Source organism: Nerophis ophidion, linkage group LG19 (genome assembly GCF_033978795.1).
Source record: "Nerophis ophidion isolate RoL-2023_Sa linkage group LG19, RoL_Noph_v1.0, whole genome shotgun sequence".
NCBI lineage: Eukaryota > Metazoa > Chordata > Actinopteri > Syngnathiformes > Syngnathidae > Nerophis > Nerophis ophidion.
The window spans coordinates 44,924,335-44,939,334 of NC_084629.1; the positions used below are offsets into that span (position 1 = coordinate 44,924,335).

The 15,000-nt window shown below is 40.7% G+C and overlaps 1 protein-coding gene across 1 annotated transcript in view; it reads left to right on the top strand.

Annotated features, from left to right (window-relative positions):
- marchf4b (membrane associated ring-CH-type finger 4b) overlaps positions 1-15,000 on the top strand; it is a 62,934-nt gene that overhangs the window by 39,433 nt on the left and 8,501 nt on the right. Inside the window, exon 3 of the mRNA XM_061878883.1 lies at positions 12,541-12,696. Within this exon, the coding sequence (XP_061734867.1) occupies positions 12,541-12,696 (156 nt within the window). The remainder of the gene's footprint in view (positions 1-12,540; positions 12,697-15,000) is intronic.

Sequence of the window (15,000 nt, forward strand, 5' to 3'; positions counted from 1 at the left end):
GGCACGCCGCCAGCAGAAATTATGAAAAGACGAAACTCAGTTGACGGTAAAAAGTCGTTGTCGCAATTGTTGGATATGACTTTGAACCAGACCTGGGCAAATTAAGGCCCGGGGGCCACATGCGGCCCGTTAAGATTTTCAATCTGGCCCACCGGACATTCCTAAATATTTTTTTTTTTTAGATCTTTAAGATGGAAAGTGTAGCTACCATTATGATGTGCAGTCATGTTTTCTAAAGACCATAAGCAGGGGTCCCCAAACTTTTTGACTTGGGGGGCCGCGTTGGGTTCAAAAAATTTAGCCGAGGGCCGTGCTGTAAAATATATATCAGGTCAGGAAATAACACAGAGGCTATTTCATCCCTACAAGCCTGTTTCGCAGGTTTCCCTGCTCTTCAGGGGATTTTATAATAACAGACTCCAGCACCCCCCACGACCCCGAAAGGGATGAGCGGTAGAAAATAGATACATGTATAATAAAATCCTCTAAAAACCTGCAAAACAAGGGATTTTATCATATATAATAAAATCCCCTGAAAAGCAGGGAAACCTGCAAAACAGGCTTGTAAGGATAAAAAAAATTCTCTGTGTTTTTTCCTGATCCAACATATATTCCGCGCTACCCTGGTATTGAGCAATGAGGGTTGAAACGGCGCTCAGGGAGAAAGACAGGAAACAGACAAAATTAAAGCTGCAAGCAGCGTTGGTCAGGTCCGCCTTTGGCTGCTGCCCCCGCAACGCAAGTCCTGGTCTAAGTCAGACCTACATAGAGGTTTTCGTTTGATGTCTCTACGACATTCCTAACAGAAGTTACAAGCAGTTTTGTCTGTTTTTTTTTCCTAAGGAGCGCTGGAGCGCAATTTTGACTTTTGGGGTTTGTTTTTTTATTAGATGGCAATTTTTGCCAGTCCCGATGTGTGTGTAAAATTTGGGGAGTTTTTAAGCATGTTAAGAGGGTCAAATTACTGATTGGCGTTTCTGGATGTTGTTGATAAATGGCTTTCGCTTTGCATAGTAGAGCTTTAACTTGCACTTTGAAGCATTTTAAGGGGGTCAAATTACAGCTCAAAGAGGCAAAAATGGCATTTTTTTAGGAAAATTTACGCAGGGGTTTTTTGAAGGCGCGTAAAATCCAAACCGGAGGACTTATAAAATTTCCTTCAATAAATTTTAATCAGAAGGGTTCAAAGTCCCTCCTGTGCGAGTTTGAAGCCGAAACGACAAACGGGCTCAGAGGAGATAACGTTTGAAAAAAGGTGACGGGTGTTTACAAAACTTTTATTTTGAAGGGGTAATTTTTAACTTCCTGTTGATTTTTGCTGAAGAATGTCAATTATTAAAACGTAGGTCTAAGTGAGACCTACACAGAAGTGGTTGTTTCAGGTCTCTCCGACTTTCCTACCGGAAGTTACAAGCAGTTTTGTCTGTGATTTCTTCTTAGGAGCAGTTTTTTTTGTGTTTTATTAAAAAATTGCACTAGAGCGCATTTTTGAGTTTTGCGGTTTGGTTTTTTCATTAAATCGCATTTTTTGCCAGTCTTGATATGTGTGCCAAGTTTGGTGAGTTTCGAAGCATTTTAAGGGGGTCAAATTACAGCTCAAAGAGGCAAAAATAGCATTTTTTGCGAAAATTTTGCTTTGAATTCGTTTTTGCAAACTTTCTGTTGATTTTTGCTAGAGACGTTTCTAATTGGAAATGTAGGTCTAAGTCAGACCTACATAGAGGTTTTTGTTTCATGTCTCTACGACATTCCTAACGGAAGTTACAAGCAGTCTGTTTTTGGTCTCTTCCTAGGGGGCGCTAGCACGCAATTTTCATTTTTATGGGGTTTGGTTGCTTAATAGGTCGGGAAGGTCCACCGTACCGATGTGTGTGCCAAATTTGGTGAGTTTTGAAGCATGTTAAGGGGGTCAACTTAGGGGGTGAAGGTGCGGAATAATAAAGAATAATAATAATTAAAGCTGCAAGCAGCGTTGGTCGGGTCCGCCTTTGGCTGCTGCCAAGCTGTGTTCTAAGTCAGACCTAAATAGAGGTCTTTGTTTCATGTCTCTACGACATTCCTAACAGAAGTTACAAGCAGTTTTGTCTGGGTTTTTTCCTAGGGGGCGCTGGAGCGCAGTTTTGACTTTTGGGGTTTGGTTTTTTATTAGATGGCAATTTTCGCCAGTCTTGATGTGGTTGTAAAATTTGGTGAGTTTTGAAGCATGTTAAGGGGGTGAAATTACAGATAGTTTTTTTCTGGATGTTGTTGATAAATGGCTTTCGGTTTGCTTTAACTTGCACTTTGAAGCATTTTAAGTGGGTCAAATTACAGCTCAAAGAGGCAAAAACGTCATTTTTTAGGAAAATTTGCGCAGGGGTTTTTGAAGGCGCGTAAAAGCATGTTAAGGGGGGTCAACTTAGGGGGCGAAGGTGCGGAATAATAAAGAATAATAATAATAATAATAATAATAATAAAACCTTACAGTTTCAATAGGGTCCTTGGCCCATTGCAAAGGACTCCTGTGGAGTCCTTTGCAATGGGCCTGGCGGACACTAATAAGAGCGCTGACAGGAAACAAAAACAGGAAAAACTACACACACACACACACAGAGGAAAAACTAAAACACAAACAGACTGTCAGGGGCAAGCCTGACAATGACCGAAAGGACAAGATCACGGGTACAAGTGGCTGAAATGAGTTTCCAGGTCTCTCCCTTAGAGATAGGGTGAGAAGCTCTGCCATCTGGGAGGAACTGTGGTTCGGGCATCTGGTCTTGATGCCACCCGAACGCCTCCCTAGGGAGGCCACGGTGAAGACCCAGGACACGTTGGGAAGACTATGTCTCCCGGCTGGCCTGGGAACGCCTCAGGATCCCCTGGGAGGAGCTGGACCAAGAGGCTGGGGAGAGGGAAGTCTGGGTATCCCTGCTTAGGCTGCTGCCCCCGCGACCCGACCTCGGATAAGCGGAAGAAGACGGATGGATGGATGGCAGACTGAAAAAGACTGAACTATGGAGTACAGTAGGCTACATTGTTCTATTTTTTTGCTGTTTGATCAACAAAAGGACATTATCTTGTTGTTGGCGTGTGGGCTGTGATGCCACCTTTGTTATCGGATGCTCTTGCTCGCCCCCCCAGCCTGGCTTTCAGCCCTTGGCAGAGACCAGGAGAGTCACACAGCGAGCGTGTTGAGTCCCACTGGACACGTCACAAGTGTTCTGACGGCCCTGCCAATACACGCCCACTCCGGCCATCTGTGGACGGGCCTTTTTTTATACTCCTCCGCCTACTGCTTGTCCCTTTCTCTGATATCAGCATTGGCATTGATGTGGGGATGTATTGTATTTTCCTTTCCTCCTTAATATGTCTGATCTTATGTTTGAATACATCAAATCACTTTGGGGTTTTGGAGTCAGGCTTCTATCAGTTCTTATCCAAGTAAGGCTGGGCCGTTGCATCCCTGGGGGCCACAACCGGTACTTTAAAGCTTTTCATTTGGCCCGCCGAACATCACCCAAAAAGGCTGGATGAAACCCATCCATCCATCCATCGTCTTCAGCTTATCCGAGGTCGGGTCGCGGGGGCAACAGCCTAAGCAGGGAAACCCAGACTTCCCTCTCCCCAGCCACTTCGTCTAGCTCTTCCCGGGGGATCCCGAGGCGTTCCCAGGCCAGCCGGGAGACATAGTCTTCCCAACGTGTCCTGGGTCTTCCCCGTGGCCTCCTACCGGTTGGACGTGCCCTAAACACCTCCCTAGGGAGGCGTTCGGGTGGCATCCTGACCAGATGCCCGAACCACCACATCTGGCTCCTCTCCATGTGGAGGAGCAGCGGCTTTACTTTGAGTTCCTCCCGGATGACAGAGCTTCTCACCCTATCTCTAAGGGAGAGACCTGGAAACTCATTTGGGCCGCTTGTACCCGTGATCTTATCCTTTCGGTCATGACCCAAATCTCATGACCATATGTGAAGATGGGAACGTAGATCGACCGGTAAATTGAGAGCTTTGCCTTCCGGCTCAGCTCCTTCTTCACCACAACGGATCGATACAACGTCCGCATTACTGAAGACGCCGCACCGATCCGCCTGTCGATCTCACGATCCACTCTTCCCTCACTCGTGAACAAGACTCCTAGGTACTTGAACTCCTCCACTTGAGGCAGGGTCTCCTCCCCAACCCGGAGATGGCATTCCACCCTTTTCCGGGCGAGAACCATGGACTCGGACTTGGAGGTGCTGATTCTTATTCCGGTCGCTTCACACTCGGCTGCGAACCTGGATGAAACCATTTACCGTATTTTCCGGACTATAAGACCAATTAAAATCCTTTTTTTTTTTCTCAAAACTCAACAGTGCACCTTGTAACCCGGTGCGCCTAGACCGCTAGCTTGAGTTCAAACCCCGGCCGACTTATACATACCCTGTTTCCATATGAGTTGGGAAATTGTGTTAGATGTAAATATAAACAGAATACAATGATTTGCAAATCCTTTTCAACCCATATTCAGTTGAATATGCTACAAAGACAACATATTTGATGTTCAAACTCATAAACTCATAAAATTAACTTAGAATTTCATGGCTGTAACACGTGCCAAAGTAGTTGGGAAAGGGCATGTTCACCACTGTGTTACATCACCTTTTCTTTTAACACTCAAACGTTTGGGAACTGAGGAAACAAATTGTTGAAGCTTTGAAAGTGGAATTATTTTACGCTTCATAATGTGCCACACATTTTCCATGGGAGACAGGTCTGGACTGCAGGTGGGCCAGGAAAGTACCTGCAGTCTTTTTTTTTACGAAGCCACGCTGTTGTAACACGTGCTGAATGTGGCTTGGCATTGTCTTGCTGAAATAAGCAGGGGCGTCCATGAAAAAGACGGCGCTTAGATGGCAGCATATGTTGTTCCAAAACCTGTATGTACCTTTCAGCATTAATGGTGCCTTCACAGATGTGTAAGTTACCCATGTCTTGGGCACTAATGCACCCCCATACCATCACAGATGCTGGCTTTTGAACTTTGCGTCGATAACAGTCTGGATGGTTCGCTTCCTCTTTGGTCCGGATGACACTATGTCCAATATTTCCAAAAACAATTTGAAATGTGGACTCGTCAGACCACAGAACACTTTTCCACTTTGCATCAGTCCATCTTAGATGATCTCGGGCCCAGAGAAGCCGGCGGCGTTTCTGGATGTTGTTGATAAATGGCTTTCGCTTTGCTTAGTAGAGCTTTAACTTGCACTTACAGATGTAGCGACAAACTGTATTTAGTGACAGTGGTTTTCTTAAACTGTTTGACTATTTGCTCACACAGTTGTGGACAAAGGGGTGTACCTCGCCCCATCCTTTCTTGTGAAAGACTGAGCATTTTTTTGGGAAGCTGTTTTTATACCCAATCATGGCACCCACCTGTTCCCAATTAGCCTGCACACCTGTGGGATGTTCCAAATAAGTGTTTGATGAGCATTCCTCAACTTTATCAGTATTTATTGCCACCTTTCCCAACTTCTTTGTCACGTGTTGCTGGCATCAATTTCTAATGTTAATGATTATTTGTTCAAAAAAAAATGTTTATTAGTTTGAACATCAAATATGTTGTCTTTGTAGCATATTCAACTGAATATGGGTTGAAAAGGATTTGCAAATCATTGTATTCTGTTTATATTTACATCTAACACAATTTCCCAACTCATATGGAAACAGATTTTGTGACATAATAGTGTGAAAGTCCAGTCCATAGTGGATCTAACATAATAGTGAGAGTCCAGTCCATAGTGGATCCAACATAATAGTGAGAGTCCAGTCCATAGTGGATCTAACATAATAGTGAGAGTCCAGTCCATAGTGGATCCAACATAATAGTGAGAGTCCAGTCCATAGTGGATCTAACATAATAGTGAGAGTCCAGTCTATAGTGGATCTAACATAATAGTGAGAGTCCAGTCCATAGTGGATCTAACATAATAGCGAGAGTCCAGTCCATAGTGGGTCCAGCCCATAGTCTAAAGTTGTTTGGCTTTCTATGATGTCAATCTTGTTTTCAAATAAATGCACATTTTCAACATTGAAAACGCACTTTTAACTTGTTGGCCCTGCGGTGAGGTGGCGACTTGTCCAGGCTCTACGCCACCTTCTGCCCGATTGTAGCTGAAATAGGCACCAGCGCCCCGCGCGACCCCAAAGGGAATAAGCGGTAGAAAATGGATGGATGGATGGATGGAACTTGTGCACATTAAAACTTTATATAGCCACATAGATCATAGCACCCACATTTCTCCGCTCTATTGCAGTTGTACACAATCTATGTACATGTATCTACTTTTCTGGACTCTCCATGCGGTCTGGATTTTAAAAAGTTTTATTGGGTACACTCATTAAACATTTAATTGGAACAAAATAATATGAATCACATTTTTTTTTCATTTAAGTGATTAATTGTTGCAGCTCGAGTTAATAATAAAAAAAAATAAAAAAAAGATGTACTTAATCTTAAGTGATGGCACACAAGGACGGGTGATAAAAAGTGAGGGGCGACTACCAGGTGTGCTGAGGAGGTTTTTGTCTTCACGTGAAAAAGAAATGCAACTGACTTTTACTGTAAATTATGTTGTTTATATTTTATTGATATTGAATGAGGACCACATTCTATTGAGCAGCCAGGATGGCTAAGATTATCCATGTTAAATCCCACCTAACCTTGTTCTTGTCCACACACACATAATATAAATACAGTCTATTATACAGCATTATTCACATTTGAATAATATAAAGTCTATTATACATCATTATTCACATGTGAATAATATAAATACAGTCTATTATACAGCATTATTCACATGTGAATAATATAAATACAGTTATTATACAGCATTATTCACATGTGAATAATATAAATACAGTCTATTATACAGCATTATTCACATGTGAATAATACAAATACAGTCTATTACACAGCATTATTCACATGTGAATAATATAAATAGTCTATTACACAGCATTATTCACATGTGAATAATATAAATAGTCTATTATACAGCATTATTCACATGTGAATAATATAAATACAGTCTATTATACAGCATTATTCACATGTGAATAATATAAATACAGTTATTATACAGCATTATTCACATGTGAATAACATAAATACAGTCTGTTATACAGCATTATTCCCATGTGAATAACATAAATACAGTCTATTATACAGCATTATTCACATGTGAATAATATAAATACAGTCTATTATACAGCATTATTCACATGTGAATAATATAAATACAGTCTATTATACAGCATTATTCACATGTGAATAATATAAATACAGTCTATTATACAGCATTATTCACATGTGAATAACACAAATACAGTCTATTATACAGCATTATTCACATGTGGATAATATAAATACAGTCTATTATACATCATTATTCACATGTGAATAATATAAATAGAATCTATTATACAGAGGTGGCGACTTGTCCAGGGTGTACCCCGCCTTCCGCCCGATTGTAGCTGAGATAGGCGCCAGCGGCCCACGCGACCCCAGAAGGGAATAAGCGGTAGAAAATGGATGGGATGGATGGATGGACAGTCTATTATACAGCATAATTCACATGTGAATAATATAATTATAATATATTATACAGCATTTCTCACATGTGAATAACATAAATGCAGTCTATTATACATAATTATTTGCATGTGAATGATATATAATTAAAATATATTATACAGCATTATTCACATGTGAATAATATAAATACAATCTATTATACAGCATAATTCACATGTGAATAATATAAATACAGTCTATTATACAGCATTATTCACATGTGAATAACAAATACAGTCTATTACACAGCATTATTCACATGTGAATAATATAAATACAATCTATTATACAGCATTATTCACATGTGAATAATATAAATACAGTCTATTATACAGCATTATTCACATGTGAATAACATAAATACAGTCTATTATACAGCATTATTCACATGTGAATAACAGAAATACAGTCTATTATACAGAGGTGGCGACTTGTCCAGGGTGTACCCCGCCTTCCGCCCGATTGTAGCTGAGATAGGCGTCAGCGGCCCCCGCGACCCCAAAAGGGAATAAGCAGTAGAAAATGGATGGGATGGATGGATGGACAGTCTATTATACAGCATTATTCACATGTGAATAACATAAATGCAGTCTATTATAAATAATTATTTACATGTGAATAACATAGTTATTATACAGCATTATTCACATGTGAATAACAAATGCAGTCTATTATACAGAATTATTTACATGTGAATAATATAAAAACAATCTATTATACAGCATTATTCATAGGTGAATAATATAATAATATATTATACAGCATTATTCACAGGTGAATAACATAAATACAGTCTATTATACAGAATTATTTACGTGTGAATAATATAAATACAATCTATTATACAGCATTATTCACTTGTGAATAACAAATACAATCTATATTACAGAATTATTTACATGTGAATAATATAAATACAATCTATTTTACAGCATTATTCACATGTGAATAACATAAATACAATCTATTATACAGCATTATTCACATGTGAATAATATAAATACAATCTATTATACAGCATTATTCACATGTGAATAACAAATGCAGTCTATTATACAGAATTATTTACATGTGAATAATATAAAAATCTATTATACAGCATTATTCATAGGTGAATAATATAATAATATATTATACAGCATTATTCACAGGTGAATAACATAAATACAGTCTATTATACAGAATTATTTACGTGTGAATAATATAAATACAGTCTATTATACAGCATTATTCACTTGTGAATAACAAATACAATCTATATTACAGAATTATTTACATGTGAATAATATAAATACAATCTATTATACAGCATTATTCACATGTGAATAATATAAATACAATCTATTATACAGCATTATTCACATGTGAATAATATAAATACAGTCAAAAAGGAACACATGCATTATAGAGTCTGATGTCTGTCGGTAGTGAATTAGTGAGGCGTGTGGCATCTATGACAAATTAAGCTATCAAATATGGTTCCTTTAATAATAATAATCAAAAATAAAGTACAAAAAATATAAACAGAATAAACAGATAGTAAATAATAATTTTAAAAAAATGAAATTATTTTTTTTTTTTTTTTAAACTTTTTTTCTTTATATAATTGATTTATCTGTAAATATTTTGTTTTCTCGCTGTTTCTTTCTTTTGGGGGGGGGCATCACTGGGATATAAACAAAAAAGTATTTTGACACTCATGTAAATATGATGTAATGGATAAGAATGTCTGATGCTGGATGTCAATAAAAATTAAATGCAAAAAAACAAAACAAATATGGTTCCTTTATTGATGGTATGGTTCCAAATAGATTTAACTGGACAAGGAACAATACATAACTGCTGTAATATTCATCTTTTCTTCGCCCAAAACTGTGTTTTGACACTGCTCACCCAAACAGACAAAGTGTTACTGCATGAATGTATAATTAGGAACAAACTCCAACACTATTCTGTGGCGTCAACTCTGTGATGGATGAACACGCCTAATTTGCATTAGCATCATCGATATTCCCGGAGACATGAAAAGAAACGTGAGAAAAGTTCCTGCAATTGTTTAGTTTTTATGTAAGCCTTTTATCTAACAAACGGAAGATGGAAAAAGGGTTGTGCAGTTGTCATGTCAAACATAACATGATTCATGATTGTTTCCACATGAAAGATCTCAGGATGCTTTCATTTCGATGGCTTCCTGAAGACCATCTGGCTTCTTTTTTTTTTTTCTTCTTCTTCCAAAAATCACTCCATATACCAGTTTGAGCTTTTTGATGTAATATCAGTTAAAAATGCAGCCTTTTTCTAACACTTTGCTGTACGACATCTACAAACCCCATTTCCATATGAGTTGGGAAATTGTGTTAGATGTAAATATAAACAGAATACAATGATTTGCAAATCCTTTTCAACCCATATTCAGTTGAATATGCTACAAAGACAACATATTTGATGTTTAAACTCATAAACTTTATTTTTTTTTGCAAATAATAATTAACTTAGAATTTCATGGCTGCAACACGTGACAAAGTAGTTGGGAAAGGGCATGTTCACCACTGTGTTACATCACCTTTTCTTTTAACAACACTCAATAAACGTTTGGGAACTGAGGAAACTAATTTTGAAAGAGGAATTATTTCCCATTCTTGTTTTATGTAGAACTTCAGTCGTATTTTACACTTCATAATGCGCCACACATTTTCGATGCGAGACATGTCTGGACTGCAGGCGGGCCAGGAAAGTACCCGCACTCTTTTACTACAAAGCCACGCTTTTGTAACACGTGGCTTGGCATTGTCTTGCTGAAATAAGCAGGAGCGTACATGATAGCGTTGCTTGGATGACAACATATGTTCCTCCAAAACCTGTATGGACCATTCAGCATTAATGGTGCCTTCACAGATGTGTAAGTTACCCATGGCTTGGGCACTAATGCACCCCCATACCATCACAGATGCTGGCTTTTCAACTTTGCGCCAATTACAATCAATTATTTTCCTCTTTGTTCCGGAGGACACCACATCCACAATTTCCAAATATAATTTGATATGTGGACTCGTCAGACCACAGAACACTTTTCCACTTTGCATCAGTCCATCTTGGATGATCTCGGGCCCAGCGAAGCCGGCGGCGTTTCTGGGTGTTGTTGATAAATGGCTTTCGCTTGGCATAGTAGAGTTTTAACTTAAACTTACAGATGTAGCAACCAACTGTAGTTACTGACAGTGGTTTTATGAAGTGTTCCTGAGCCCATGTGGTGATTTCCTTGACACACTGATGTCGGTTTTTGATGCAGTACCGCCTGAGGGATCAAAAGGTCCGCAATATCATCGCTTAAATGCAGTGATTTCTCAGGATTCTCTGAACCTTTTGATGATTTTACGGACCATAGATGGTAAAATCCCTAAATTTCCTGCAATAGCTCGTTGAGAAATGTTGTTCTAAAACTGTTCGACAATCTGCTTACAAAGTGGTGACCCTCGCCCCATCCTTTTTTGAGAAGCTGTTTTTATACCCAATCATGGCACCCACCTGTTCCCAATTAGCCTGCACACCTGTGGGATGTTCCAAATAAGTGTTTGATGAGCATTCCTCAACTTTATCGGTATTTATTGCCACCTTTCCCAACTTCTTTGTCACGTGTTGCTGGCATCAAATTCCAAAGTTAATGATTATTTGCAACAAAAAAAAATGTTTATCAGTTTGAACATCAAATATGTTGTCTTTGTAGCATATTCAACTGAATATGGCTTGAAAAGGATTTGCAAATCATTGTATTCTGTTTATATTTACATCTAACACAATATCCAAACTCATATGGAAACGGGGTTTGTGTATATATATATATATATATATATATATATATATATATATATATATATATATATATATATATATAGGGTACCCGTATAAACAACTTTAGCACTGTTACAAATATACGCCACACTGTGAACCCACACCAAACAAGAATGACAAACACATTTCGGGTGAACGTCCGCACCGTAACACAACAGAATAAATACTCAGAAACCCTTGCAGCACTAACTCTTCCGGGAAACTTCCAGCAAACTCACCAATAATTAACGTTTTATTCCTGCATTTTCTCTTGCTACTTCAAGGCTTGAATGTTTGGTTCATTCATTATTGTTATTTTATTTTCAAATGTATTATTAGCCTGTGGAAAATATGGGATATTTACCTCAGAAGATTGCAAATAGAAAAAAAGACGTATAATTTTTATTTGATATGCCACGGTGGAAGAGGGGTTAGTGCGTCTGCCTCACAATACGAAGGTCCTGCAGTCCTGGGTTCAATCCCGGGCTGGGGATCTTTCTGTGTGGAGCTTGCATGTTCTCCCCGTGACTGCGTGGGTTCCCTCCGGGTACTCCGGCTTCCTCCCACTTCCAAAGACATGCACCTGGGGATAGGCCCCTCCCACTTCCAAAGACATGCACCTGGGGATAGGTTGATTGGCAACACTAAATGGTCCCTAGTGTGTGAATGTTGTCTGTCTATCTGTGTTGGCCCTGCGATGAGGTGGCAACTTGTCCAGGGTGTACCCCGCCTTCCGCCCGACTGTAGCTGATAGACGCCAGCGCCACCCGCAACCCCAAAAGGGAATAAGCGTTAGAAAATGGATGGATGGATGCCATTGATATTCTTTTAATTATTATTATTATTATTTGAACCTGGATTTTGCATGTAACTAAAGTTATATAAGCCTTGCTTGTTCAATATTTAATGCAAAACTTGTTTGGGTCCCGTTTAAAATTTTGGCCCACTCTGTATTTCAGTTTGAGAAGGTACTATTTTATCATTGGAGCTCAAATAATCAAATCTGCCTAGCAACAAGGCGTGTCGACTTGCGGTTTGCCTCCAAATGTTTCTTAATAATGAAAAATGGCGGAATCTTGTGGCTTGCACTGAGCAGCTCCTCTTCTTCTCTACAGGGGGAGCTCCTGAGCCCATGTCGCTGCAGCGGCTCAGTTCGCTGCACCCACCAGCCCTGCCTCATCAAGTGGATCAGTGAGCGAGGTTCCTGGGCCTGTGAGATCTGCTATTACAAGTACCAGGTCATAGCTATAAGCACAAAGAACCCATTACAGGTGAGGATGGCATTTATGGTCGAGTTGGGAATTGGGAGTATTTAGGTTTGAGAATTTTTCCATCCATCTTCTTCCGCTTATCCGAGGTCGGGTCGCGGGGGCAGCAGCCTAAGCTTCCCTCTCCCCAGCCACTTCGTCCAGCTCTTCCCGGGGGATCCCGAGGCGTTCCTAGACCAGCCGGGAGACATAGTCTTCCCAACGTGTCCTGGGTCTTCCCCGTGGCCTCCTACCGGTCGGACGTGCCCTAAACACCTCCCTAGGGAGGCATTCGGGTGGCATTCTGACTAGATGCCCGAACCACCTCCTCTCCATGTGGAGGAGCAGCCTTTGATCTCCCCCTGGATGGCAAAGCTTCTCACCTTATCTCTAAGGGAGAGGCCCGCTACCCGGCGGAGGAAACTCATTTCAGCCGTAATCTTGTCCTTTCGGTCATGACCCAAAGCTCATGACCATAGGTGAGGATGGGAACGTAGATCGACCGGTAAATTGAGAGCTTTGCCTTCCGGCTCAGCTCCTTCTTCACCACAACGGATCGGTACAACGTCCGCATTACTGAAGACGCCGCACCGATCCGCCTGTCGATCTCACGATCCACTCTTCCCTCACTCGTGAACAAGACTCCTAGGTACTTGAACTCCTCCACTTGGGGCAGGGTCTCCTCCCCAACCCGGAGATGGCACTCCACCCTTTTACGGCCGAGAACCATGGACTCAGACTTGGAGTTGCGGAATCTCATAAAGGTCGCTTCACACTCGGCTGCGAACCGATCCAGTGAGAGCTGAAGATCCTGGCCGGATGAAGCCATCAGGACCACATCATCTGCAAAAAGCAGAGACCTAATCCTGCAGCCACCAAACCGGAACCCCTCAACGCCTTGACTGCGCCTAGAAATTCTGTCCATAAAAGTTATGAACGGAATCTGCGACAAAGGGCAGCCTTGGCAGAGTCCAACCCTCACTGGAAATGTGTCCGACTTACTGCCAGCAATGCGGACCAAGTTCTGACACTGATCATACAGGGAGTGGACCGCCACAATCAGACAGTCCGATACCCCATACTCTCTGAGCACTCCCCACAGGACTTCCCGAGGGACACGGTCCAATGCCTTCTCCAAGTCCACAAAGCACATGTAGACTGGTTGGGCAAACTCCCATGAACCCTCAATTTAGGTTTGAGAATTTTTTATTAAAATCTCCAAGTCTTGTTCTCTCTCCACCATTCTAGATGAGGTAATATGATCGTTCGTACCCTTTGTTTGTTTCTGTCTTAGTGTTTTAAATTAAATCATGTTTTCTCACTCCATGCCTGCCTCCATCTCTGCATCTTGGGGTTTGTCAACAACTAACTTTGACACTACAACTTGTCAGTCAGGTCAAATGTTCCTCCATACAAACAGTGTGTTGTGTGTGTTTGTAAAGTTTCACGGACACACAGAAGTGAATGCAAGCATACTTGGTCAACAGCCATACAGGTCACACTGAGGGTGGCCGTATAAACAACTTCAGCACTGTTACAAATTTTGGTGATTTAACCCCCAATTCCAACCCTTGATGCTGAGTGTCAAGCAGGGAGGTAATGGGTCCCATTTTTATAGTCTTTGGTATGACTCGGCTGGGGTTTGAACTCACAACCTACCGCCCTGAGATCGGTAGGTTGTGAGTTCAAACCCCGGCCGCGTCATACCAAAGAATATAAAATATTGACTTGCACGAAGTGCTAATAATCCATGCTAACATGCTACTTATGCTAGCTGTGTGTACATATTGCATCATTATTTGTAGCTATATTTGAGTTCATTTAATTTCCTTTACTTATGTCCGCTGTGTGTTTAATTTATATTTGCATGTCTCATGAAACATTATCTGGATGTAATGTAACGCTACCACGTTGTTCCAGACCACAGCAAACCCATTACATCCCTGCTTGACACTCAGCACCAAGGGTTGGAATTGGGGGTTAAATCACCAAAAAATGATTCCCGGGCGCGGCCACCGCTGCTGCTCACTACTCCCCTCACCTCCTAGAGGGTGATGGATCAAATGCAGAGAATAATTTCACCACACCGAGTGTATGTGTGTGTGACAATCATGGGTACTTTAACTTCAACTTTAACGTTAGCATGTTGTTACATCCATCCATCCATCCATTTTCTACCGCTTATTCCCTTTTCACGTATACCACTCCGTTTGGACAGAGTCAGTGACTTTCCGTCTTGCTGAGTGAAACAAACATTTCAGCTCCGGCGTTAATTACTAAAGGAATACTATCTCCTGCTTCGCTTGAAAGTCCACTTTAGAAAACTGT